This window comes from Meles meles, chromosome 12 (genome assembly GCF_922984935.1).
Source record: "Meles meles chromosome 12, mMelMel3.1 paternal haplotype, whole genome shotgun sequence".
NCBI classification, from domain to species: domain Eukaryota; kingdom Metazoa; phylum Chordata; class Mammalia; order Carnivora; family Mustelidae; genus Meles; species Meles meles.
Window position 1 is genome coordinate 74,661,325 of NC_060077.1, and position 26,845 is coordinate 74,688,169.

Sequence of the window (26,845 nt, forward strand, 5' to 3'; positions counted from 1 at the left end):
GCAAACTTTTCATTTTGAGTGAGCGTTAATACTTAAAACCATGGATGGGAGCCCAGTTAGTCCATTACCAGATTTAATGGTTTTTGAAGGGATCAGTTCAGAAATCATTATAGTTGATGGGTAAAGGATGAGACCAGGAATACGTGAGTGTTCTACTATTGAGCATTTGTTAAAACAGCCATTAATCAGATGTTAACATTACTATTTATAATCATAAGCAAAAATGCAGCACATTAGAAATGAGCCTACTTGTTAGAATTATTCATTTGAAAATCAGTCAACCACAGACCCTCCTGACATCAAAAAGGCTGAGAGAACACTGGGTGATTGCTTAGGAAATTTATGAGACCAACATGAGTATCTTTCACATTCCACAAAGAAGTACAACAAATCCTTTGCTGACAAAGCTGTAGTCATTACAGATTTTATATTTCAGTTTATGGAGGAAGAGCTTCCCTCAAGCAGATGGCTTGTTTTATCACAGAACTTTTTTACAGGAAAATTGCTTAGGAGAGAAACTTCAAATAGATTTAGGTTGAATCCTGACTCTACTGGATGTAAGCTGTTTGACCTTGGCAAAGATATTTAATCTTTTTGAGGATCAATTTTTACCTTTAAATTTACTTCAATTAGCCATTAAATTTCATGCAACAAATAGTTTTTAAGTGCTTACTACATGCCAGAAACTTTGGTAGGCACCAAGGGTATAAAACCAGAGAAAAATGGCTCCTGCCTTCAAGGTGAATAAGGATGTTCTTCTCTTACGGGTGATGTGTGTATTAAAGGAGGGAGAACTGATAATTACTGCCATTCTGAATCATCCTGGTGATTTCCTCTTTCTCTTTTGGAAAGAACTCTCCATGGATTGTCTCTTCTAACTTCATCCAAAGGCAGCAACTTTAGTAGTAGCCCCATCTACCTGATTTTAGCAAGACATTTGGTCACCTAGCCAAAGGTGAGTTTCACGTCTGACCTTCTCTACAGGTGTGGATATGGCTGCATGACTAAGTACTGGTTAATGTAGAAAAGTAGATATGACAGCGCCATGCTCAGACTTTGTCCCCTCACAGAATGCATGCACACATGTGGGCATTCAGACCCCTTTCTTTTTTTGCTAGCTGGGTGATGACCTGCAATTAGAGATGGAAGTCACAGAGAGTGGCCAACTCACAGGACCAGCCTTGCTCTGCTCACTTGTAGACTGTTATTTCTGCTTTCCTTAAGATGCTGTATTTTGGTCTTTCTTAATGATAACAGCTTGATCTGTACCCTAACACAATGTATTTGTATATTTACAAATGCAATTTATACTGTATTCATCATCTTGAATCCTGGAAAAGACATGAATGATTAATGTTAACATTCATCACTGAAAATTTTTTTAAATATTTCTTGATTCATCTTTGAAACTACTACTGCACTATTGAATATCTCTCTCCAATTATACTTCCCTACTTTATTATTTTATCTTTGAGCCAAATTATCTTATAATAATTACAGTGCAGGGAAAACTGCTTACACTTACAAAGGAAAAAATCTTAGTCTTTGTTGATAGCCCTCCTATTTCAAGTAATACTCAATAAAGTAAAATTCATGAACAACAAAATAATTAGGGCATTCTCTTGAAATCTGAATCCTTTATTACATTTTTATAATATTTTAAAATTTGATCTTTGCCTTTTCCTCAATGCATTAAATCTTATGAATGTAATGTGTTGACATAAATATAACATAAAAATAAGAATATTCCTTTCAGCAGTGTACCATGGATAGAAGCACACAGTGAGCATATTATGATGTTTAGCCAACAGAATAAAATATATAGAAACAAATGAGTGATTCTCTATCTGAACTGATTCCTTAAGATTTTAAACATTTTCTCATTGATGTTGTTGACAGTGTCTTTTAGAAGTCTCTGTTGGAAAATGCTTTCAGAAAGTACAGCCCATCTTTTGAGTTTCTTCATTGACAGAAATTTGTTAATAGTTGATTTGACTTAACATACCAAAGAACAATGATTCAAGGAGAAATCTTGTAAATAAAATGAATAACAAATTACAAACCAATATTTCAGATGAATTAAAACAAAATCTAAATATAGTGAGATTATCCTTGGATTTGCAGCTTTTTTTAAGTTTGTTTCACCTGTAAATGATATATTCAGATAGCCAGTAGCAAACACCAGAGACATCTCTTGCCTTTTAAATCGCCCCAGGGTTAGGTCTTCTGGTCTAAAATATAATCCCAGTCCATACTCTTCAAAGGAAATGGGGCTGGTGAGTATCAGAAGGAGAAAAAGTGGTCAGTCCTGGGAGCACAATTGTATTTCTTTTTGTAATCTACAGAGTCAGATGAGTGTCCATCCTCATTGTTTTTGCATAGGCATAGAAGTGGTGAAACAATGTTTTTGCCCAGTTACACCAGAGTGATGGTTCTTGCAGGTTTTTAGGAGAGAGAATAGGCATCAAAGAGAAAGTTAGGATCCTCCCCCAAAAAAGTGAACAAGTTTTAATTAAATATATAATGAGCAATTATAAGAGGTGGCATTTGATATAGGTCATAATAATAAGACAAATACCATTGATTAAATGTTGACCAGTGACTAGTAATTTTAAAATACAGTATCAGTAATATGTATCTTACTTAAATAAAGAGAATACAGTTCACACTAACAGTTTAAAAAACAACAATAGCAACAAAGACAGAGCTTAGAAAATCAGTCAAGAATATGTGTGCATTTTCTAAATAGTCAAACCCATATGAAACTCAGGTGTGTTTAATCCCAGGACCATAGCCTTACCACTCTGAATTCTCACTGAGTTTTCACCCTTAGAGGGTAAAATCTGGCCTGGAAGGAAGAACTCTGTCCTTTTGATCCTTGACTCTTAAGAGCTCAGTGGTTCTCCATGACAGTCAGGGGCCCTGTGAATTCAGTAAGGTCATACCCAGGAGGGTTCTAGGTTGGTAGCCCCTTTGGAGTTTATGTGTCTTAATGTTCTCCTGTAGCTAGTTACCCTCTTCTTGGGTCTCTCTCATTAAGCACGATGCCAAAGACAGGCCAAGGTTACCCACATGTGTATCTCTGTGTAACTGGATAGGTAGCTATTCACTGTTTCCCTTTGCCGACAGTCTTTCAGCAGAATTTTCCATTCATTCAGCTATATTACAAGTAAGGTCCATTTAAAAAAACCATATACAAACCTGTCAATTATAATCCAAACATATATCAGTAATATTATAACTCAGTATAGTTTGCTGGGACCAAAGAGTCTATTTTGTTTTGTATTTCAGTGGCTTCCTTACATTGACAGCATTTTCCACTTTTCCCATACATGCACTGAATATTACCACTAATGCTGACATTTAGTTGACTCATGGATCAGCTCATTTTTAGTCCATTTGATTTTGTCTAATTTTTTTTTCTCTTCCTCTCCTACCCACTCATCCCAAGACAATCCAACTGGGTAATTACAATGCTAGTTGATTTCCTTGGGAACTTGGGTCAGAAGCTGTATTTGTTTTTGATCAAACGGTCTAAATCTTGTTCCTGTGCCATTTATCATTGGTAGCTATGATTTTTCCCAGGTCTTGATTCTTACCTAATTATTCTGACTTTATTCCTTCATGTTTTATTAAAGCACGAGGTTAAAAATGAGTTCAATTTTACAGTTACCTTAGAATTATCATTAATTTAATGTTCCTTTCTATTATTAACAAAGTTATTTTCCAGCTGGTCGTATTTTCTTGAGTTGAGTATATAATTAAATGAGCAACAACTCCCCGTTTTGGAGCACAGAACCAACAACTACGAGTACTTGAAAGTTTCCTCATTTGTGTCAACCTCAGTACCATAGGCATAGAAATTAACTAAGATGAATATAAGATACTGAATCATATACAAGGCAGATGCTTTCAGTTTACCTTCAAGTGTGATATATGCATGCAGCCTATTAAATTAAAGCTTGGAACAGGCTATAAAATCATAGCATGTATAGGGAGTGTTATTTCATATTCTAAGAGAAAAATAGCAGCAGAGACCCTCACAGTGAATCTGCTCCATTTGCTGTTAACATTGTCCACATGCCTCTAGCAACCATGGCAACGTCATGGGAGAAAAAGGTAAACCGAGCTTTTACATAAGTATGTTGTCCAACCTGGAAGACAATAGCCACGAATGGCTCCTTAAACTTAATCAAAATTAAATAAATGAAAAAAAAAAATCAGTTCCTCAGTCTCTTACTCCCATCTTCAGTGCTCAAAGGCCAGGTATGACTAGTAGCTACCATACTGGCTAGCATGGTAGGGAACATCTACATCATCAAAGAAAGTGCCATGGGAGAATGCTGTTTTATAGTACTTCATGTGTTACCTTAAATGGGGCTTAGCCTAAAGACAATGAAGCAAGAAGAAGCAACAGTACACGGAGAAATGATAACAATGGTTGTAACTAAAAGCACCCATAGATGCATGTAAGCTGCATGACTTGAGTGTTTGAGTGTCATCTGTTTCGCATACTGGCTAATTAAAGGTCAGCGTTCAAGTAACAAAAGACATTGTCCAGATGAAGGCAAGAACTTGAGTGAATATAGAACCTGACAGATTGAGCAGGCTACTTTGATACACATACATGTACACACACATACACACACATAGCTTCAGGCACATGCATGGTGAAGTCCCCAAATTACTTCTGTTTGTGTCTTTATTTCTACTTTTCTATTTCAAAGAGAGTGCAAACTCTCTGGGGCCTCTTTCCCCTGATGTCTTACTCAGTCTTTATCTTGCAATGGCCCAAGGACAGACAGTAGGACAGACCTGATTTGAATCCAGGCACTGCTTCTTAATGAGTCCTGTGACCATCTCTAAACCTGAACATTCTCATCTCTGGAGGGGGGACAAATCATTGTACCCACTTCTCAGGGTTCCTGTGAAGATAAGCATAATAAAGCCTGGCAAGGTTGGTATCTAGTACACCAAGTGCCCATAAACTAGAATTCGAGGCATTACAGTAGCATCTGTTCTCTTTCCCCAGGACTTATGTATTCATATGCTTGTTATTCTCTCTCTTCATATCTTCTGTTTTCTGTCCTTTTCTACTCCCTTGTTGCCTTCACCCCCCCCCCCCCCCCGCCCAGGAAATCAAAGGAATGAGTCAGGAGAGTCAGAAGCCCAGGAAGTAAAGACAAAGGAGAAAGAAAGTAGGAAGAGAGGAAGGAATGGCATGCATTTGTAAAAGGGAAAGATGTGCTCTCTCTTTCCCTTCCTAACCAAAAGACTTGAATGTATTTTATTTTTTTTTCTTTCTGTGAGGGAGTCAGTTTGACTTTTTAAACCAAAGTAATGATTTGTTTCTTTGACTTAACTAAATGAACAGTGTTGGTGTTTTTTATTAAGTCCTTCGGTGATCGGTCGTACAACAGTAATACCTTGTCTTTTATCTAATTCATTTTGTTTTTCCTCAAGAAATATGAATACAAGAGGAAAAACTTGTGTATGTTTGGTTATGTTGTCTCTGGAAATTTGCTAATGTGAAGCTTCGTTGAGAAATTTCACTAAGTCCTCCATTTGTGAGCTCTTTGTAGTGCTTCGTAATCTAAACATTTACTCTATCGTTTTTTCCAACTCTGAGTGCTCTCTGCCAAAGTGCACCTCACTAACTGCATTAACTGAAGCCGGCGAAGAAGGTTTATTCTTCATTGGTAACCAAAGGCTGCTCTGCAGAAAGGTCAGAGAAAGCCCCAGACCTTCTTGTCTGGGCACGATTGAGGAGCAAACCTAAGTATACATAAGGCACTCAGCTCTTCCTGTATCTTCTCTGGCTTAAATGATTACAATGAGACCTTAGTCTCTCCATTTATAAAATGGAAATGCTTATTTGTGGTATTGTTGAGCTACTTGATTAGAAAATTGTTTTTAAAATCAAAGCTCCATACACATGAAAGAGCTTGCTTTTCCTAAATGTGATGGAAGATACGGTGTAAATGTGGTAGCACTCACCAGGGTAGAGCCTTGGTGATCATCACTCTAAGGAGATAATCTCTAGTCTGAGCCTACAAACCCCAAGACAATGAGTTAATTTGGAGGGGGAAAAAATAGGAAAGCAATTATTTGGGAGAGGACTTTGAAGCGACATGCACTGCCTTCCCAAGGCTTAAAGTGAGATTCTACCATAACACAGTTTACACATATACAATTCTTACACCAGGACTGAAGCTCAGCATAGCCAGTCTGTTTTATCTGTGATGCCACTTCCTCTCTATACCAAATAAGCCAGAAACAGAATTTTTTCTCTCCCTCTTGACTTCCGAGTCCCAGCAATAAGTTCATCTCACTACTAGATTCAAAATCAAAGGTCATTTTTAATTTTTCCCTTTCCCCATTGTCCCTCAAAGCATATCTAGAAATTATATTATTCACACCCACCTTTTGTTCTTCATTTGTACTAGTCCAGTCTAGTCCAGGCCCTTGTGATTTTTACCTGCACAATTACAATAGCTTCTGAGACATAACCACTTTCAACCTCTTTTTCATCTTTCCTGAATCACATAGTTCTGTGGATTTAACATCCCTAAAGTCCCAACTCAAAATGTGCAGAAAATATTCTCCACTCTCCACTTCTTATTCAGTAAGAAGCAAGTAGTACAGAGGATAAGAACTTTGGTATTAAAAATTCTTCATGTCCTTACAAAAGGGGGAAAATTATTCAGCCATTCAACAAATATTTATTGAGTACTTACTCTATGTCAGACACTGGATTAAGTTATGGATTACATAAAATGAGGGATGTGAGTTAGTTAAGAAAGGGCCTAATGAGACATCCAGTAAGTGTTAGTACTGGGAGGAGGACAAATTGTCACTGTCTTCACGCTTTGATCCTAGTTTGTGTGATGCTATGACCACTATGAGCTTGCACTTTATTCCACTCTTGCTTCTCAACCTTTTTTCACCAAAAGTTCAGCAAAACTGCTGTCTTCTCCACAAAGCCTCCCTATGATTCTAGATCACTTTACTCTGATTTTTTTTAAAACTTCCAACACAGCTTCTTCATTAAAAGATTCACCAAATGGCCAGTATCAAAAAGATAAGAGATAACAAAAGCTGGCATGGATGTGGAGAAAAGGGAAAACTTCTGTTCTGCTGGTGGGATTGCAAATGGATGCAGCCACCACGGAAAACAGTATGGAGGATCCTCAAAACATTAAAAATAGAATTAACATATGATCTAGCAATCCCACTTCTGTAATATATCCAAAAGCAATGCAAACACTAATTTAAAAAGATCTGTGCCCCCATGTTCACAACATTATTTACCATAGCCAAGACATGGAAATAATCTAAGTGTCCATCAACGGATGAATGGATAAAGCATCTGTACCATATTGCTTATGTGCGTGTGTATGTGTGTGAGAGAGAGAGAGAGGGAGAGAGAGAGTGTGTGTATACACACAGTCATATTATTCATCCGTTAAAAATGAGGAAATTCTACCATCTGCAACAACATGGATGGACCTTGAGGTATTATGCTAAGTGCAATAAGTGTGAAGAAGACAAATGCCATATGATCTTATTTATAGTGGAACCTTAAAAAAAAAAAAGAACTTATAAAAAAGAGATCAGACTTGTGGTCACCAGAAGAAGGAGAGGGAGGGGGAGTTGGAGGAAGATGGTCCAAAGGTATAAATGTCCAGTTATAGGATAAATACATACTAGGGATGTTACATATCACACGATGACTAAAGCTAGTGCTGCTGTAGGATGTATAAGAAAGTTGTTAAGAGAATAAATCCTAACAGTTCTCATCACAAGGAGATTTTCTTTTCCTTTTTTATTGTATCTACATGAGAAGATGGGTGTTAGCTGAACCTATTATAATCATTTCTCAGTAGGTATGTCAAATCATCATGCTGTATGCCTTCAACTTGTACGATAATCTATGTCAGTTGTTTCCCAATAAAACTGGGAGACTCATCAAGGCAAACAAAGGGTTTTTCCCCCTTAATTTTTAGATGCCCTCGAAAACGTAAAACCAATTCTTACACACAGAAGATGTTCAATGATGATTGATAAGTGAATAAACAGATGAATGGATCGAGAATAGTTAAATGTGAATTTGCAGGTGAGAAGGGGAAATGTTGTACAATCTCAATGGAAGTTTTTCATGAGCCTACAAGTATCAGAAAGTGCAATTTGGGATCAAGAAATCTGAATTCTGCATTCAGATTGATTAGGGGCTTGCTGTTTAAACTTCAGTAAGTAATATAGCCTTGTTGGGTCTCATACATTCATCAATTTAACAAATATTTGTTAAGCATCTTCTATCTGCCAAGCACTAAAACATCTCTTATAAGGTTTATTTTTACCTGACTTCTCTCCTGGTTGGTGATAGACCTTGGTAGGTAAAAACAAAACAAAACAACAGCAACAATAACAAGAAACCCGTAATTCAAATACTCACACAGACTAGCCAAGTCTCTGGGACCTATAAAGACTGGTTAGTGAGCAAGCCATGTTATTATGTGACCATTCTTTGGCAAAGGAAAAGTAAAATGAAACAAAGCAAAAGCTTCATAAGGGTGCTAGTTAGATTAGCTATTAATTAAATTTGCAAAGACGTATATGCAATGAAATAGAATTGAATATTGAATGTATTATATAAATGACATCTTTCTCAAATACGAATTACTCATCCTTTTAGGAGATCAATGCAATTAGATCTATTTGCTATACACCCATTACACTTAATTAAATGGTTTAGGTCCAGTGGGGTCAGAGGTGTCCAATGACATTTACCATCTGACAGCCATCCGGTTGGCCTGGACTCTGTGTGCATGTAGCCCTGGTTCCCCGTAACGAGCAGGCTTCCACATTAGGAAAACAGCTACCACTCTAATTTTCTCTAATTGACTGGTTGGCAGTGCTAATGGGAAGGGCAAAAGATGCAGGGACATGGAGACTGAGCCCTGACAAGCTCTTAGCTTGGAGGGGGGCCACTGAGTGAAGTACATAATCTGTAATGAGTAAAGGACTACAGGTTGTCAATCTGGCACATGCCAGTGGCGTTTAATTCACACCAAATATTAATTAAAAATAATGATGTTCTTCTCACCGCTTTTGTTACCAAGTAAGACATGTTGGTTTAGTCCCTGAGGAACTTTCCACAGGTCTTTTGATTCACTCTCTTCACCCCAGAGAGCCATTCATCTCACTAGCTTCAAGAAAACCTCAACAAAAGCTCTTAGAATAATGGGTCTCTCACCTACCAAGTTTTGGGGGAAGGAGAACCAAGAAGCCTCTCTATTGCCCATCCCTTGTCTTTACAGCCCCCATAATCAGTGAATATGCATTTATTCCTTTTTTTCTTCCTGGTCATAAAAGAGATACTTGCCAGGAGCCATGTGTTTTAGAGGCTCAGAGAGTTATTAAGTACTTTTTTCAACCTCCCTTATCCCAATCCAATGTATTCTGTGAGAAAGGTTGGCAAAATAGTGATGAAAACCTGATCAATAATTTGAAACCTGTGGAATCACTCAGAATATCCATAATTAAAAATAATTCCCATAGACATCTATCAAAATCCAAGTTATTTCAGTGTGATTTGATCACAGTGAATTCAAACAAAAAAAATACTGCTATACTTTGTTTTCCAGAGGCTACTGGTACATTTTCAAGCAATGTGTCTGCATCATTTCAGTAAATCCAAAAAATAAATTTGCTGTCGTAACTGTCATTAAGTGTATTCCTGAACAATGGAGTCTGACCATAATTAATGATTAATTCATTTGGAATTCATTATGATATTAAATGTGCTTAACTCTTTGATTCTTCTACAGAGGGAGCAATTCCAGGCAATTCTTTTGTAATTCACCGGTTTTAAAGTTTGAGCTCTGAGCATGTGCAGGAAAATAGCTCCACATTGCTCTCTAGTGGTGAGCCCATAAATGACACTCTCCTTTTGTACAGGGAGAAAACCGCTCGGTTGCTCCCAGCCTCTCTCCCCCTCAACACACAAACAAGAGGCCAATATCACAATATAAAAGGGGATCAAAACATAACAGCCCACTGTCCACTATTAACCAATAACTGAGTGATATTTTTGTTATTATTGTTCAGGTTGATTCATTACTGCAGGCTCTGTGAGGGCATGCAATATTCCTGTTGCTTTCTTAGGAGATTCAGATGCATTTGACAAAAGCACTGTACAGAGGCCAGGGGAAGCTCAAAAGATGTTAATGAGAGGGTAGAGTATGAAGAACATAAAGGAAAGGGGGGTTTTTTGTTTGTTTGATTTTTGTTTCTTTGTTTGTTTGTTTTTTCCATAAAAAGGGGAGAGGGAGGTAGACAAAACAATTGTGGCTTTGACCTCGGTCTTTTGTTTCCTTGGTAGCTCTATGTTCCTTTAGAAAAGTCAGTGAACTTACCTGACCCTTAAATTACTAACCAAAAACAGGAGAAAACCAGACCAAATCATCTCCAGGACCATGAGCTCTGAGCGATATTCTTACACCAGTTACAACTCCATTGCAAATCTGTTTCCCTTTCCCAAGGCTAAGCCATTACCACATTTTATTTAAATTAAAGCTAGGTCTCCCCTAGGGTGTGCACAGCATAGTTGGGATCTGTGGAATTTAGCAATTTGTGTAACTCATTAATCCAATAGCTAAGAAATTCTAAAACTCCAGAGTCCTTGCTAGCCTATCCTATAGCATGGCTAGCCATCACGTGGAAGAAGCTGCCATTACTCAGGCCATCAGAGACTTGTAAGCAAGCGTCAGTATTAAAATGACATTTATCTCACAGTTACTATGGGAGAGAGATTAAGAAATTATAAATACTGCTTGGGAGGCAGATAGCAGCTAGATGAGGCACACGTGTTGTTAAAATTCAGATTGAAATAAAAATTCGTAGTAGTAAAATGAAAATGAACCAGTTAAGACACATTCTTTTCCTCTTAAATGAGAAATAATATGCACTCCAAAAGACAGAAAACCAATAGTGCACAAATGTTGCAGAGGCTTTCAGAGCATGTTTTCTAAGGAGGTATACGCTGGGCAGCTGCGAGTGGTGGACAGAGGTGAAGGCATGAAGTCAATGTCTCATAGACCATGCTATCTGTGAGCTCCAGCTCCTAACTCTGAGCAGAAGTGAAGAACCTCTGATCAAGTCAGTCTTCACTATGAATTCCAAACAGAGAAGTCAGCATGAAACAATCATATTTAATCACTTCGCATAAATGAGACCTGCTTTATTATTTTATTGCACCATCCTTACTTCCTTAGTATAGTGTCTAATTTGGTTGCTGTTGATCTTATGGTTGACATGTTGACTAAGGAAGCTCAGACTTCATCATTTATTTTTCCATGATTATGTGTAGATTTGCATGCGTTTGTGTATATAGGAATCTGAGTTTACAGATTTGTGGCTTGCCTTCCATATGCTGATAGCCTAGAAGACTGCCTTCCATATGCTAATAACATCTTGGACTGGTGGCTCCATTCCTTAGGTGAATTACTTAGAGGAATTACTGTCCAGCATCCTCTCATACGCCGTTACTAAATCTCTCCCTCTCTCTCTCTCTCTCTTCCTATCTCTCTTCCTTTCTCTTCTTCTCTCTCCTTCAGATTTAAAAAGTAAAACCAAACCAAATCAAATAGAAATTGAAATCCTAGTTCCCAAGCACATGAGTTTTGGAATTGCTGACCTCTCTTTCACTCCCTTGATAAACAGATACATAGATAAATGCAAATAGATGTTCTCTGCAATTTGACCCACAGCAAGGCAATTTTATAGATCTTGACCCTAATGCAAATGTTTACATTGTAGTTGTATGGATAAATCATGTTTGAAATCAGGCTTTGTCTCCAAAACAGTAACTATAAAGGATGTTTCCTAGTACAGAAGTATTTTTGCTGACCCATCTAACTATATTTTTGACATACATCATTTCCCTGATATTGTTTTCTACTCCCTATCACTTTTATCTCTAAATCCTACCCATATCTTCAAGCGCTTGTACTAAGTCCTTATCTGCCAAGAAGTCTCAGATGACGTAGTCCCTCACTAATTTTCCAGACCTCTAAGCTCACATAGCATTCACAAGTTGTATTACACAAGTACTGCTTAATTTTACGTAGTCTTTCGTTGTTCATTGTTTTCTCTGCCCAGAATTATGATTGTAACCTGGCAATAGAGGTCTGTCTTTTACATATGCTCCAAAAGCATTTAACACTTGTAGACCAATTACTTTCTTATTGGTAAACTAGGTTGACAGCAAAAATTAATAAAGAAATATCTGCTCTTGTAGCAGAAGCAATTCACTTAATAGAAGCCCTCTGATAACATTAAATATAATTTTATTTTATTCCTCTGGCTGTTTTGTGGCTCTCATGTCATTGTGGTTTGGAATGTCAATATCTCTAATGCTAATATTTGGGTCACATAAAATCTCATGAAAAAAAAAAGCCATCTAATCAATTTTCAAAGAACATTCACTGTCGGAGATAAATCCAGTCATTTTTAAAACTTTTTAAATCGGAAAGTAAAGACAGATACAGAAAACTACAAGCAACAAATATATAGCTTAGTGAATTACTGTAAGTTGGCCTTGAACTCTTTCTTTGCTCTATTTCCTGCGAACTGTCATTTGGATCAGACTAAGTAGTTTCCATCCTTAGGGAAGACTCTAGAACGAGTGTGTTCTTTCTTTAGAAGACACGTAATGCCCTCACAAAACAGAGGGTTGCGGGGTGGGGGTGGGGGGAGCAGCGTGATAGGGAGAGGGTGGTTGGGTTATGGACATTGGGGAGGGTATGTGCTATGGTGAGTGCTGTGAAGTGTGTAAACCTGGTGATTCACAGACCTGAACCCCTGGGGCTAATAATTGATTATATGTTAATTAAAAAATGAAAATTTTAAAAAAATTTAAAAAGAAGACACATAATGCCAGGGTTTCTCTGTTTTATCTTAGCAATCATGAATGCTTAATACCCAGGTCCATTTGTTCATTGGGGCTGCAACATAGTAATATTTGAATTCTATCATTGAGTTTTCACTTGCTAGTTGGAATTTTATAAGTGTTGGGTTCCCCTCACATGCTGTGTGGTTACACAGTTGAAAAGTTTATTTAGGAAAAACATAATAAATGTCTGATTTTTTACCTGGTGGTTTTCAAGATAATGATTTGGTTCTCTGTCAACCTCAGAAGTGACCCACTTTTATTATTTTTTTAAATATCTTTATGAATTCATACATTCATGTTTATTTGCTGAGTCTCAACTCATTGCAACTCTTACTCAGATTGTCTTCATCTTTGGTCTGTGGAAGCCTCTTCGATTTGATTCCTGAATCCATTCGACGTGAGCCTATTAGTGTTGGGTTGTTTCCTTTCTATCTGGTTACATCAAGATGTTTTAGGATCAATTGATATGTGTCCTATCGCAGACCAGTTTTACAAAAAACCCTTGTTTCTCGTAATGCAAAAAAAAAAAAAAAAAAAAAAAAAAAAAATTTTTTTTTTTTTTTTTTTTCAAAATCCCAGTCTGGGCATTAGGGGTCCTTTTTACTGACAGTGTCTCTAGGCTTCTTCAGTGGATAGAACCTTTTGAGTTGAAACTGATTTTCTGATTAAATCATAAGAACATAAGACTTTACATACCTCTTCTACTGTACATCAGTACGTTTCTTTCATCTACACTAATCTGGTTCTCAAGGACACAGGAGATGATAGAATTATTATTTCTCATGATTATCCATTTGCTTTATCCCATGTTACATTAGTCTCAGAATAACAATAATAATAGTATCACCATCCATAATAATTATTGAAACAATTTTTACATACACACTACCCCCAGGCTCTATTTTTGACGTAGGATAGTTACAAGAGAAGACCACATAGTCATTACAAGACAAAATCTCACTTAGTCTTAGTTCCTAACATTCCTTTTTCATCAGTTTGCTGTTGGGTTATCTTCCCTGGTCATTGAGGAGCTCATTTCTCAGTGAGTAGTAGTTCTCAGGATCACGGGAGAAATGCTCCTTGGTTGCTTAAATGTTGATAACAGCTTGGCTGTGCGCTTTTTATTTTAGCTAACTTCTGTTAACTATAAAATCCTTGAATCCCATTTTCTTACCTTGGGTATCTCAAATAAATTACCTCAGCTCCCTCTGGCATAAAATGTGGCTGTCCAAAAGCCAGATCATAATTTAAGTTTCCGCCTTTCAACTCCTATATTCTTTCTGTCCAGACACCTAAAAGAATTTTTTTTTAACTCAGCAAAAATGTCTTGAATTACTCTGTAGTATTTGTTCTGTTCCCTTTCTTTGGTTTTCCTCCTCAAGGAGAACTATTACTTGTCAGTTAGACCTTCTTTCTCTTCTATTCGTCACTCTCTCCCGAGTTTTCTTTTACTCTCTCTTGATTTCTTTTTGTTTTGTTTATCCTTGTGCTTGTTTGTTCCTCTAGTTACTCCTTTTATTTTCTTTACTTTTTACTCTTTCTAATTTTAAAAAATAAATTTTTTTTTTACTTAGATAGCCTGTATTGAATTATACTACCTCATTTCTGAGTTTGTTTGTTTGTTTGTTTGTTTTCTAATTCTAATTTATATTACTCTTGCATATCTGGCATTTAATTTTCTTAGTGTTGTTTACCTCGTTTTGAAATAATAAATTTCAAAGGTTTGATCTACTTACCTTGCATATTTTTTATCTCTGTTTGTCTATAGGGATGGTATTCTCCTCAGTATATTTTGTAAGACATTTAGCCTCAACAGATTTTGTTGCTTGCTTTCCTTCACATGACCTGTTTCCCTACATTCTTAGATGCTCAAATAGCTTTTCTAAATACAGAGCTCCCTCTCCTGTTGTTTTCATTAGACCAGAGCTGAGGGCTCAGCAAACTGTAGCGTGGGGGGGTTACAGCTGGCCCAGGTCCTATTTTTGTTTGAACCTCCCTGAACCAAGTATGGTTTTTACATTTTTGAAGAGTTTTTAACAAACAAACAAATGCAGGCGAGTTCATGACAGAAATAATGTGGGCTGCAGAGCTAAATATTTGCGATCTGGGCCCTTTACAAGAAAATTTGGCCAACCCCTGGTACACACTAAAAACTATACAGCAGCTTGCTTTCCAAGTTTTCATGATTTTCTCTCTTCAAATTTTGTATGGGCTTTCTCTTCCCTTCATTTCTGTTGCTTCTGTCTGCTCAAATTTTAAGTCTGTTCCCAGCCGTTTGTCCCCTGTGTAAATTCTGTCCTGGATAGGAGATTTTGCAGGGTAGTTTTGAGTTTTACATATACCGTCCTCAGATTGTTCTGTTGCATTTTCTAGCATTAGCTGATAGTTATTTTAGAATTATCCTGTTTTCAAGTTTGATGCCTCTCTCTGATTTCTCCTACACAGATGCTGATAACATACAAGTCCTAAGATTGTTGGTAGTTTGTCCACATGCAATTGTATTTCAGGGTTTGAGAGTGTAACTCATCATCTACTTTTGTTACAATTGTCCAAATGCTCGTGGTTGTCTATCTAGTCACTCAGTCTCTATTTATGTGGAGATTTAGGAAGATTACAAACTGTATTGTCGCCACTGCCCCCTTCCTGCCAGAATCAAACTTGTTCATTCCTAAGCACCTTACTTAATAGGTTATATTAACCTATTAAGGTTATAAATAGGAAAATATTAGGTCATAAACAGGAAAATGTTTACCCTGGATATTTCAGTACACTAAATAAGTCAGCATGTTTGTTTTCTTTCTGTTTTTCTCCAGAGTCAAGCTCCCATTACGTAATCTCCCTAAAAGCTTTTAACAATGCAGGAGAAGGAGTTCCACTTTATGAAAGTGCTACCACCAGATCTATAACAGGTAAGCTGAAATAGTTCATCACCTTATGATGAGGTAGCCAATGTTTGAGTTGCGGTGGGAAAAAAAAAAATTAAAAATAAAAAAAAAAATACAACGGAAAAAAGCCAAAAACACAAACAAACAAAATGTATTTAGTCATGTTCTGAGTGTTGAGTGTGTATGTGTGCATACGTATTTGTGTATATGTGTCTATACATATACACACACAGTTCATTTTTTTCTTGGTTTACAAAATTGAGAGGAAGTCCCTCTATAAATTAATATGTGGACTTAGAGACTATAGATCTCTCCTTCTCTGTCTTATCTCAGTAGCTCATATTTTGGTGGCCCAATACCACTCTTCATTCTGTTGAGCACCTTGTCTCATCTTGCGAATCAGTGAGGCAGGAACGTTTCTGTGCAAAAGCCACCCAATGCCCAAATGGCCACTTGCCTCTCTACAGAGGATCCTTCAATCTAACCTGACAAGGAAGGACCTACCTCCTGGGACTGGTTTGGACTAGTCTGAGTCAGAGGGGGTGGGCTTTTCCTGAGCGAGGCCTATAGGTCACCCCAACAGTATCCAGAGCCTTATGACATGGAAAGGACTGGCTCCCTCCAGAGTTTTACGCCTCTGGGAATTCTTATGTGAGTTGGACCATAAAGGCAGCACATGAGAGAAAAAGAGCCCAAGGAACTCAGAAAGCAGTGGGTAAGAGGAGTGAGATTCAGGACATTTTATTGTTCATTGTTATATAGTTATTTATTAATTTATTTAGTTTTACAGAGACTATTTGTGACCAAGGCTGGGCTTACTCAAAAATAGAATAAATAGCACCCCTGGGGTGCTGTTCAGAGTCACTGGAAAGTCACACAACCATCCCCAATAGCCTTATGTCTGAAGTCTGAAAGCAAAACCCAGAAGGTCCATTTTTTTAATGAATTCTTTGATTCTGCCCCCTTTCAAAACCACAGGCCTCAGAGCTCATTTAACTCATCAGTTACTTTCACCTTAATGAGAAAAAAGGATCTGAGAGCAGAATTTCATAGAGAACATGGAAAACTACTTGGTGCCTGAGTATGAAGTCCTGACAAGGAGGACTAAATCAATGTAGAATAAATAGTGGGATCCATGACTTCTGCTACCACTTAAATTTATGTAAACTTGGTACAGTTTGTTTTCCAAACCCACAAACTCCATTCTTAGACTATCTTGCGAATACACAGTTGTAAAGTGAATTCCCAGTTGTCCCATGATGGTTTCCAAATATACCATCACTACGATGAATACAGCCAGATTTTCTTTGTGAGGCAAAGTTGATCCAGAGTTTTTCTTGAATATTTGGTTGCTGTTTTCAAGGTCTACAATCTGCCTAAAGTGGTATGCAAAATTCTGGGTATGTGTCAATGTATTCATTTATCTGTGGAGACAGTATGGCTCCCTCATTGTGTTATCAAAGGGACCCATGTCTCTCGAAAAGGGCAAATAAGAAGTATCCCCTGAGAGAATGTCTACTATCCAACATATTATCTCTAAATAAATGAGGCATATGGAGGTCCAGAATAGGAAACCATGAGGTAACATGATGGAGGGCATCTAGAATTTTCACTTCCCCTTATTCTCTTGTTCCGTCAGTAGCAGAGTTCTTTGGGAGATAGCAGGCCACTTTAGCTGTATTTGTCCTTTCCAAAATTTGTATCTAGTAAGCCATCTCTTTCCTGTCTGCGGTAAAAGATGTTGAGGACTTGCTCATCAGTGTGTCCTTGAGATTGTGATCAGGCCACACAAATTACACTATGGCTAGTCTTTTCAAACACTACTGTCGTACCAAAACTAAAGCCCACAAAGAAGGGATACTCAGGTGATCAAAAAAAAAAAAATCAATTTTGAGCATAAAGCAGTGGTAGTAAAAATAGAGTTTACATGAACCAACGATAAGCTGCTCACAAAGAACCATTTGGGACATTAACTTCTGCCTTCACGTTGGTTGTCATTCTTTAATCCTTGGCATATGGCATTCCCAGAGTGGTTTCTAAAACACCAGTGATCCATAAGACTATTTTTCCCTGCTAGGACTCTAATCCTAATGGGTCTGGGGGAATGAATGGATACCAAAATTTGGAAATCATGTGAGGCATTTTCTTACTGAAGTCACTAGGGCAAGATTGAAGAGGAGTGAATAAAGCCAGTCCTTTCTAAAGGGAAGGAATACACTTTCCCTGGATGTGGCAGACTTAGTTTATTGTTTCCACATGTCATAGAGAGCAAAGGACAAATAAACAGAATCAAAGGTTAAGGTTCTGGGAGAAATTCTATCAGTAAATGTGTCATAGTGCCACAGAGAAGACATTCTCTGTCTCTGAGTTCTGCAAGTATTCCCATGAGCCGACTTAGAAGAGGCCAGCATCAAGTAAATAAAAAATCGGAGGCAATAAGTGTGTCAGGCTGGAGTAAGTATCAGGCCATGATGATTTCCACGAATGCCTGCTCTTTAGTGGGTCTCATCCCTGGAGCTTCATCCCATCCTGAGCATATTAGTATGAGAGCGGAGGAAAGTTTCACCAGGTCAAATGAGCGTGTCAAGAGTTTTATTCGTTCAGTAGAGCTTTCTAGTTCTTATTGTTGCAAGAGCAAGACATTCTGAGCCTGGAGAAGGCAGGAGAATAAGGAGGTGTGTTGCTTGATTTTGCTTATTCTCAACTGCTTTATCACTGTCTGAATGAAGTATAATCCAGATGTAAAATTATGTTATTATTTTTAAAAGCTGGTTTTGAATGTTAGTATGTGAACTGAAAATTCATGAGCTCTTACCAAAATACTTATTAGGAACTGAATGGGCTTCTCCTTTTAGCAAAAGGTTTGAGACTGTGTTTTTTTTTTTTCTTTTTAATTTTTAATTTATTTAGTTTTTACTCTTGACTCTAACCACTGCAAATCAACAACATGTAAGGCACCTAAAAATTGCAAAAATGTTATTTAGGAACAAAAAAATGTGTTTTTTTTGTTTTTTTTTTTTTTTCAAAAAATGCTTTCTTAACAAAAAAAAATGCTTTTAATTTAACGACTCAGTTTCTGTGCTGAGAGAAATGTAATTAGCAGTGTATGTATCATATATGTATTCAGAATAGTGCTTGCTATCCACTAGAACACTCTGCTTTGTTGGAAAAGCTCTGTATCTATACTATCCAAGATGATCGATGGCATATATGGCCATAGGATACTTAAAATTGGCTAGTGCAGGCTAGTGCAACAGAAAAAATTATTTTTAAATTGTATTCAATTTTAATAATTTAAATGTAAACTACCCATGTGATTAGTGTCTCTTGTATTAGACAGTACAGATCTAAAGGAGATGGCAAGTAGAATGACAACCCATGTCTGAAAACAAATTCACTTAAAAAAGTCAAGAAAAGCTTGGCCAGAGATAGAAATTCTTAAGTTATGTTAAGTTATGATAACTACCAACAAACATTATTTGAAATTTGAGGGACGCATTCTGGAAGCTGAGACTCCAAGAAGCTCCACAAGTCATGAAAAATAGACTATTGTAAAATCCAGACACGGCCAAATAGAGTATCAGTATTTCCCCCAGAAGAATCACTTTTCAAAACCTTATATATTACACCTGTGGCGAATGATTCAATTCATGTAGGTTTAAAAACCAGGTTAAGCAAAGAAACCACAAATACGGTATAGCACATTATGTAGGCTGGTCAAAAAAGAAGTCTGATTCAGAATAGTCTTCCTGTATGTATAGCATTCTTCTTGGAAAGTCGGCTAAGGATAGAAACAAGGGAGGCGGTACCTGCTTCAGTCTGGTCAAAACACCTGCCACCGATGCACCAACCTGGTGACTGATTGGGATCCTCCTGGAGGCTCTTCAGCTCCCCCTCCATCATTTCATAAATCCATTTGGGTTTAAAGGAGCCCTTAATAAAAAGACACATCAAAGGAAATACAGAAAGCCTGGGCTCTGTCATTAAATTTTAAACACACATTTTTCTTTCTCTCTCTTTCTCTTTTTTTTTTTCCTTTCCTTTTGTTTTGTTTTTGTTTTCAGGTTTTATATTTTGCTCCAAAGACCACAGCCCAGTAAACTACTAAATAATTCATTGGAAAACACAGTAATAAGTAGGGGATAGGCATTTGAAATACAGTGGACAAAGTGAAGTAATCATCAAAAACCAGCCAGCAGCAGCTGTGCTTGGAACTAGGCTATTTAAAAATATAAACTCTTTATGTACACTCCTTCAGAAACTCCTCATTTTAGCAGGTCAGCTCCCCAAATGTCATCATATGCCCAGCCTGAGGGCTTTTTTTTCCTTTGTTAGTGAGAATATGTATTACATGATTTAAAGGTAAAATTTCAAAAACTGAATAGTCTTAGTTACAAAGGACTCAAAACTGGACTCTTGTTATGACCACAAGATAAACTCTTGTGATTGTGATATCCACAGCATAAAAATGAGTACAAATTTTTTCTAGAGAATTTTCTAAAAGCAGGTTTAGATTATGTCATCACGCAGGTTCTGATTATGTTAATCAGGATCAAAGCCTGTGTGTACCTCACACAGTTCATTCTGTCTCCTTAGTTGATAACATAAAGTCTTCCTATGGAACTTGACATTTTGGAACAAGTAATACAGAATATAGGTATGCCTTAAGAGCCTTAGTGAATTACTCTGTGGGAAAGTGGATTAAACAGCTACTTACGTACTTTCTTTAAGGATTTCAGTCTTTGAAAAACCTGCCACCCCAAGTGCTAGGAGAAACCTACTTACCAAACATATTATTGGACCACACAGACCATGGACTTGGTCAGGCTGGCATTACGTAATCATAGCCGTAGACGGATTGCTGTAGATCACAGAGCCCTTTGGGCTTTTTTATTTATTTCTTGCCTAAACAATATTATGCAGATATAGTCTAAGCATTAATGAAAGCACTAGAGAAACAAATCAAGATAGGAAAGGAGAAAAACAAACAAACAAAAAAACATACTGGATAGACATTTATTTCCTTACCAGGAGGAAATATACCAGACGCTCCTTTTGATCTTGTTATTTTAAGCTATCTGTATAGTTATAAAACCGACACTTTCTATACTAGACCTTTTAGGAAACAATGTGCAACATTCTAAGAAGAAATGGACTTTTAGGATATATAGCTAGAAGTGATCACCAAAAGTGGAGTTGATAAAACCACTATAGGGAAATGAGTGAACTACAGAAAATAGTCAGTCACTTTTGTAATAAAGCAATACTGTTTCTAATGAGTTTTCCGATTGAATTAATTGTGTTTTTTTCTGTTCTTCTCATGTTCCCTTTCATCATTATTGCCATGCATTTAACTCATCGTGACGTGTTACCACTGATATTTATTTTTTTTAACTCTTTTATTTATGCATTTATTTGTTTGTTTCATTTGGCGGGTTTTTAAACCCAGATCCCACTGACCCAGTTGATTATTATCCTTTGCTTGATGATTTCCCCACCTCGGTCCCAGATGTCTCCACCCCCATGCTCCCACCAGTAGGTGTACAGGCTGTGGCTCTTACCTACGATGCCGTGAGGGTCAGCTGGGCAGACAACTCTGTCCCTAAGAACCAAAAAACATCTGAAGTGCGACTTTACACTGTCCGGTGGAGGACCAGCTTTTCTGCGAATGCGAAATACAAGGTGAAGTTCTAACTGATAGTGTAAAATTTAAAATGAATTGTCATTTGCTTAATACCTTGTTTTAAATGCTTCCTGGACGGTTGTGAGTCATTTTGCTGCAGTGACACCAGATGGGAAACAAAGCATTTTAATAACTCAATATCTAAACTTAGAATGGGAATAATTGTATCTTAGGAAGCAATGCTAAGGCAAGGTAGAACAACCTCAAGAAATGTCGAAAGTTATTCAAATGACAGCAGATGCTGCCTTTGTGTAAAGGATCTGGTTCTGGACAAGGGAATGCCATTTTCCTTAGAAAATAGCAGAGCTCCACGTTCATTTTCGGGGCAGATGTCGGTGTCTTTCCTTTTATTTGGAATCTAGATGGGACACAAAAGGCAACCCTATTAATGTTGCAGAGACCCAGTTCATAGTGCAGATGCCCGGGAACACAACTGGGAGACTTTGTTACAAAGCCCTTAGAAAGCACTCGAAGCCATTAGCATCTGCTTCCTCAGTTAGCCTTGAAACACACTCATGTGGTAAAGAAAACCACAGTGCACACTCCCCTTTAACTATGATGCATTAGACCAACCCCTTTCACTGAGTCATCCTACAACCCTGCTAAGAAATCAGTAGAAACAGATACTGGAGGCATTGTCTTTACTTCTTTTAAGTCTCTGTCAGCCAGCCTTAGCAACTCCAACAAAGAGTTGTATGCAGGGACAATTTTCTTACCTCCTAAGTCTGCCACAATGTTAGAATATGCAAACAATACACAAAATGTGGTCTAAATGAGAAAATTAACAAGTGCTTGTCAAGTACCTACTATGTCCCTAGAACTGTGCTAGATTCTAGAGGCAGTTGCTACTTAACATATTATTTATAATTTTGGAATGAGTAAGACACTCAGCTCCACTGATACACTTCAAAGAATCCATAAGTTATTCAAGTGAGATAACATCTGAAAACACATTTAAAACATAAACCTTCACAAGACGATGATTTGGGATGAAAAAGAGCTTTAAAAATAGGATCATACATGTGCCCAGTAACCAAGGAACCAGTAGTTCAATCCTGGCGCTCCAGCTCCTTCGGATGCCCACTATCTGAGAAGACATGATCGCTTCTCTTTACCACTCCACTGGGGCAGCTCTCGGAGAAAATCTGAATCTCCTGATATTTCATGCAGTGCTCTTTCCACTAAGCTGCCATCTTGCTTAATTTAGCTTCTAGCCAGTGGTGATTTCAGGGATGACAATTTCCTTTGGGAGTGTCTGACTCTAAAGACCACAGAGAGAAAGCAAAATCCCACCAATAGGATTGTAAATCTGCCTCTTTCTTCCGGTAGGCATGCTGCATCTGCTTTTAGTCTCTTTCAACTTTTAAGTGTTGTAAAATTCACATTTCATCATAAATCAGTTTTTAGTTAAAGCCGTTTTAAAAAGCTTTCTTTGGTGCTGTCACCCTGCTAGGTCAGGTATTTGGAAAAACTCTCCAGGCAAGTCCAAATAGTATCATTGATATAACATATGTTTTAAGTGCCCTATCCATCTCCTTGCAGTATTAGATTTAGGGCTCAGCAGACCGATAAATAAAGATAACATTATCAGATAAGACAACCAATGAAACATATGAGGACATTTTTTTAAAAAAGTCTCTCTTTATATACAGATTGTCCAATTCTAAGTTTACTTTTAAAAGACTACTCTAAAAATTTTATGCTCATAATTGCTCTACTCTATCAATACATTCATTTCACAGAATGGCTATGAGTACTTTGCCAGTATGTGAAATGTTCTGAAGGACAATGATTGTTCTCTGCAGAATGGCTTAAGTTCCAGAATTTCTTGAGACAAGTGATTTCGGTTGAATAGTTAATACAGCACACATAGAATTACTGAGTCTCACAAAGAATGCCTGTAAAGTAAGACTCAACCCAATAACTATTCCTTATAACCAGAGGCTGATTTCTCTCATGGATTGAAGTTTGGGAATAGAAAAAAAACAAACAAAACAAACAAAAGAACAAACACAGGGACGCCTGGGTGGCTCAGGTTAAAGCCTCTGCCTTTGGCTCAGGTCATTATCTCAGGGTCCTGGGATCGAGCCCTGCATCGGGCTCTCTGCTCAGCAGGGAGCCTGCTTCCCTCTCTCTCTGCCTGCCTCTCTGCCTACTTGTGATCTCTGTCCGTCAAATAAATAAATAAAACCTTTAAAACAAACAAACAAACAAAAAACAAGATTTTAAATGTTTCTCTTCCCACCATCTTCCCTGCCCTAAGGCTTTCAGTTACTAACATTCTGTCCCCCTTCGTAAACACCCACACTCTACATCCTTACCCTGAGAAGAAAAGTTTTCGAGGAAAGGGTGGAGTAAGTTGGATAGCAAGGATAAATACAGACCATATCTAGCCCACTAGAAAGTGATACAAATAAGCTTACATTTTTCAAATAGTGGTAATAGAATGCTTTGGTTTTACATTGTGAACTTCTCAAATGACTTTCATATCTATTATTTCATCTCACTCCCAAGCACAGTTTTATAAGGTAGGCAGAATATATATAAGATGGGGGAGTGGATAGATACATGAAGTCTAATGACCTGGGTGCAAGAGTCGGGTTTGCTATGTCCTGTCATGTCATTGAACTTGCTCGCTTCCATTTTTCTCATCTATATGATTGGAATATCCATACCTACTGTAAAAAGAGTAATAGTCTCCATTATTAAGCATGTATGTAGATTCCTTTTTGAAGACATCATTAGGTTGTATAACTTGGAAAAGATTTCCCATGAAACTTCAGTTAGAGCTCAGGTGACTGAATGTCATTATCCAAGGCTATCCCCACAGGAATACTTCATTTAATCCCAAATCAAGCCATATTCCAGACATTTATATCTAAAACTCTGTCTTGATCTTCCTTATCAGAAGGGGGAATTTTCTGTAATTTACTTTCTTTTGAAATGATTAATCACATGATGTTTGATATCAATTTCTATTTGAAATATATTCACTGAGTATTGACTAGTGCTTACCAGATATAACATAGCTATTACAGAAAATACAAAGTTGTGCAAGACTCAGTCATGCCCTCAAGATATTTTCAATTCAAAAGGGAAGTTAACACATGCCTAAAGTTATATATCATATTAGACAATGCATGAAATATTGTAGGTAACATTTATTTAATACATTCACTGGACCAGATACTATGTTTTATTTTACAGACACTTTAAATAATGCTGGGAGGTTAGTGCCATGGTTATCTCCATTTTATGGATGAGTAAGTTGAGGCTCAGAGAGGTAGTACCTATTGCATTGTATGCTCTCAAAAGTAACTGGCCATGATTTTCCAAAGTGCTGCTAGGCTAATGATTTATTCTGAAACAATAACCTTCCATGAGGTTCCTGAGAAAACCCAGTGAATTCATGGTATTTACAGAATGCAAGTATGTTATTCTAAGACACAAACAAGGACAGTGTTGCTTAGCAGCCTCCCAAATACCAGTGATGTTTATGCTCGAAGAGACTAGTTTTATAAAAGTATGATCTTCTCTTTCTAGCTGAAATAATACTCATTGTCCCATGTCTCCCCTTATTTCCATTTCTAAGACTTAGAGGTGTTCATGGTAGTGAAGGAAGACAGGTTTGGAAGTTATATTTCAGCCTGTCAGATACTAGCTGCCCATGTTGTGTTTTATTTGATGAAATTCTATTTTCCTGAGTCTACAGAGTATTTTTACATTTACTTAGGGCCCACATTTTTACAGTTATTTTAAAGAAGAGCTTCCGATAGACGTTTATGAGGTCATCACTTTAATAGGGTAGATGGGCACATCATCAAAATGTTATTAGTACAGTTAAATATTTATTTGGTTTTGTAATGAAGTATAGGATTTTCATAGCTATAATCTAAGGATTCATAGTAGAATAAAAAAGATACACCACATATAGGAGGAGATGGGTACATCCCTACATAGGTAGGGAAAAAGAGTTCTCCTTGATTTTCTAAACAGAGATATTAAAAAATGTAATAAATATAAAAGTGAAGGTAAATATTAAACTTTGGAAAATAATCAAGATCTAAATACCAAGCATAAATTGATACTTATAAGAGGCATAAATAGGCAAAATTTGCCTGATCATATGGAAAATATTCATTAACCTGGAAGATTAACCTGTTCTTTTTTTCTTCATTACCATTTTTATCCCTTGAATAAACAATAGAAATAGATGCTTTGCTTTCTAGTAAGATATCTTTAACCTGCTATTCAAAAGACAAAGAATGAATTCAAAAGACAAATAATATTAACACAATTATAATCTTTTAATACATATCCAATTTGCTGTTCCCTCCCTAATCAGTTGCTCCAGTGACCATACTTAAATATGTGTTTCATGTAAACTTTGCATAAAAAGAAGACCACACAATTCAACCTTTCTTTTGTTTATTTTTCTTATAATAGCCCAACAGATTCTGGAATCACTAAAAGTTTGTTCTATAAAGAATATTTTTAAAAATCATAAGTAGCAGATCTCTAAAAATTACTTTTATTACTAGTGAAAAATAATCATGATGATCTATTTAAAATATATAAACTAAAACCTCTGGAAAAAATATTTTGGTTATTACAAACAAATGAAAGTTAAAGTCAGTGGAGATTAGCTTAAAAATGGAATTGACAGGGGCACCTGGGTGGCTCAGTGGGTTGGGCCGCTGCCTTCGGCTCGGGTCGTGATCTCGGGGTCCTGGGATCGAGTCCTGCATGGGGCTCTCTGCTCAGCGGGGAGCCTGCTTCCCTCTCTCTCTCTCTGCCTGCCTCTCTGCCTACTTGTGATCTCTGTCTGTCAAATAAATAAATAAAATCTTTAAAAAAAAAAAAAAGGAATTGACAGAAGCAAGCTGAATTGGTCCTGACACAGTGGTTATTGCCCTACTTGGGAAAATTGATCAGCTAGTGGCCCCTCTGAACAATGTCACACCTGATTTGATCCATCGTGTTTTGGATCTGCAATTAGCCAGTATAAACTAGCTGACAGAAAGGAAGTAGAGCGAGTGCCGTGTTCTAGGTCTTACGTTATTTGGTCGTCTCTTTACCTGCTGTGACTAAGCAAGTTGTTAGAGTTCACATTTACTCTTTGCTTATTCCCCACTGGTACAGTCAGAAGACACAACATCTCTGAGTTACACAGCAACGGGCCTCAAACCCAACACGATGTATGAGTTCTCGGTCATGGTAACAAAAAACAGAAGGTCAAGCACATGGAGCATGACTGCCCATGCCACCACGTATGAAGCAGGTACGTGAAGGGAGGCTTGCTTCCAAATTTCTGCTTTTGAT

At 37.2% G+C, this 26,845-nt stretch overlaps 1 protein-coding gene across 1 annotated transcript in view; it reads left to right on the forward strand.

Annotated features, from left to right (window-relative positions):
- DCC (DCC netrin 1 receptor) overlaps window positions 1-26,845 on the forward strand; it is a 1,182,017-nt gene that overhangs the window by 1,031,997 nt on the left and 123,175 nt on the right. The window contains exons 16-18 of the mRNA XM_046024141.1: window positions 15,769-15,864; window positions 21,290-21,522; window positions 26,666-26,804. Of these exons, the coding sequence (XP_045880097.1) occupies window positions 15,769-15,864; window positions 21,290-21,522; window positions 26,666-26,804 (468 nt within the window). The remainder of the gene's footprint in view (window positions 1-15,768; window positions 15,865-21,289; window positions 21,523-26,665; window positions 26,805-26,845) is intronic.